Source organism: Anneissia japonica, unplaced genomic scaffold (genome assembly GCF_011630105.1).
Source record: "Anneissia japonica isolate Jap-2015-1 unplaced genomic scaffold, ASM1163010v1 scaffold690_len516080_cov150, whole genome shotgun sequence".
NCBI lineage: Eukaryota > Metazoa > Echinodermata > Crinoidea > Comatulida > Comatulidae > Anneissia > Anneissia japonica.
The window spans coordinates 376,829-378,873 of NW_022758421.1; the positions used below are offsets into that span (position 1 = coordinate 376,829).

The 2,045-nt window shown below is 38.7% G+C and overlaps 1 protein-coding gene across 1 annotated transcript; it reads left to right on the top strand.

Annotated features, from left to right (window-relative positions):
• Positions 1-270: 270 nt before the first annotated feature.
• Positions 271-2,039, top strand: LOC117125278 (the record flags this gene model as incomplete). The annotated part of the gene is made up of 1 exon (XM_033271750.1): positions 271-2,039. A coding segment is annotated over one exon (1,737 nt), but the record flags the coding sequence as incomplete, so codon positions are not given.
• Between the last annotated feature and the right edge of the window lie 6 nt (positions 2,040-2,045).

Sequence of the window (2,045 nt, forward strand, 5' to 3'; positions counted from 1 at the left end):
ACGGTCTTTCGGATGAGACGTTTTAAGCCTATGATCACTTTTGCAACATGGCCCATGTGCGCGTTAAAAAGTAGACTAACACTCTTCGGAGAAGATTGAGAAGTCTCCCAGTTTACTGCTCAATTGCCATTCACCACTAGAAGTGCGCTGCTGGATATAAGTCGTCTTCAAATATTCGTGGGTCAGTTACATCAAATAACTCCAATCCAATCCATCAACTGACACTTCGGAAGGGTCCACATTTTAAATACTGTATAACCTTTAAAATGTTTCTTCATCAATCACAGTTCCTTAATACGGCACTGTAACAGACGATTAAATTTTCTTTTATTCCAGTGTTCTGCTTGTAGTGAAGTCGCCTACTGTAGCAAGGAATGCCAGAAAACAGTTTGGAAATCTCACAAACCACGCTGTATGCAAATTCGGAAGACCGTTCAAGTGTTTGCAGAACGATATAGAAGTCAGTTTTCCCAAGATATTAAGAGAACCGAAAATGTATCCTATTATTTCGGGAACACCATTGCAATTGATGTCTTAAAGCTAGGTCTCAATGAGGCTGAACCATCGTCTGACGATGTTGCTCTTCAACTCTCAAGAGATTACAACATCTTATTCGCTGGTGTCGGAGACTTGCGCAACCTTTTGCTTACAACAGCATCTCTCCCAAGCAACTTTACTGGCAACATTCGATTTACTCTGAACGACATAGACCCATTCGTTCTGGCGAGAGATGCACTGTTCCTGTACATAATAATAACTCAGGCCTCGAAAGAATCAATCGAGCTGACAATAACGAATATATGGTATTCTCTTCAACTACCAGATAAAGATTTTCAGTTTCTTATTTCTACATTAAATGAACTTATTATGCACACTGTAGAAACGCTAAATGATGCCACATGCGGTCATTTGGTTGTCAACAAAGAAGACTTTGACATCATGAAGGAAGTCTGGGTAAAATGGCGAGATTTGGAATGTGAAACTGGAAATTGGAACGCAATCGATCTGGCAGGACAGAGAACAAACTTGTTCCGTAGTACTTCTGTCTCCTCCCAAGCTATGTCACTGTATTGTCAGATGATTCCTGAGAGATACATGGAATCTGCTACTCAATACTTTGTAGACGGCTTGTTTTTAAGAAGTAACCTTGAAAAAGGTAAATTAAGATTTGATAACCCTACACTTACTGGACGTACATCATCAATGAAAGAACCAATCTCCGTTGATCAATTACTTAAAATTAAACCGATGGCATATAACTTTGAATATTGCATCCCATCCGCCCACCTTCCATTTCGTGGTTGGGATTATAATCAAGCAAGTAAAATGTTTGAAGAAGATTCATTAGTTGATCTCTTTCATGTGTATATTGCCAGCGTCATCAAGAGTGCTTTGTCTTACTTTCAGAAAAGTAAAATCTTTTCTAACTGTTGTCTAAAAAATTGCATTGACATTTGCAATGAGCCAGACGTTGAGCCGAAGTATGACCGTATTATGACGTCAAACGTTGCCGATTTTACAGGAATCAAACAACTACTTTCATCAATGCGTCCTTTGCTGAGTACAACTAATAAACATGCTGTGCTCGTTACGGAAACTATGATTTGGCATGCATTTGTGCAAGAGGCTTATATATTGCACCCACTTAATAGATTAAAGATACAACCACTTTCAGAGGTCATGGTAAAAGATACCGGACGCCGAGAGCTTCAAAACATTGACCATACCAAATTCGACTACTTTGACAATACTTCATCGTTTATTCGTTACCTACAGCTTGTGTATCTAGCAACAATTAATAAGGAACGAAAAAATGATTACATTCCAACTCTTTCAACAATCGTCAGAAATATGGAAGGATTTACCCTCAACGACTTTACAAGTGGACTGAATAAGCTGGTTCCATTTCGATACCGTGTAAACGCTAGGGCATGCAATATGGAAAATGGATACCGGAGGAATCTAGAATGGAGGCTCTGTGCTGAGTATGGAAGCGGTTCTTCATAATTATTATCGAAAACTATCAACATTATATATATATATAT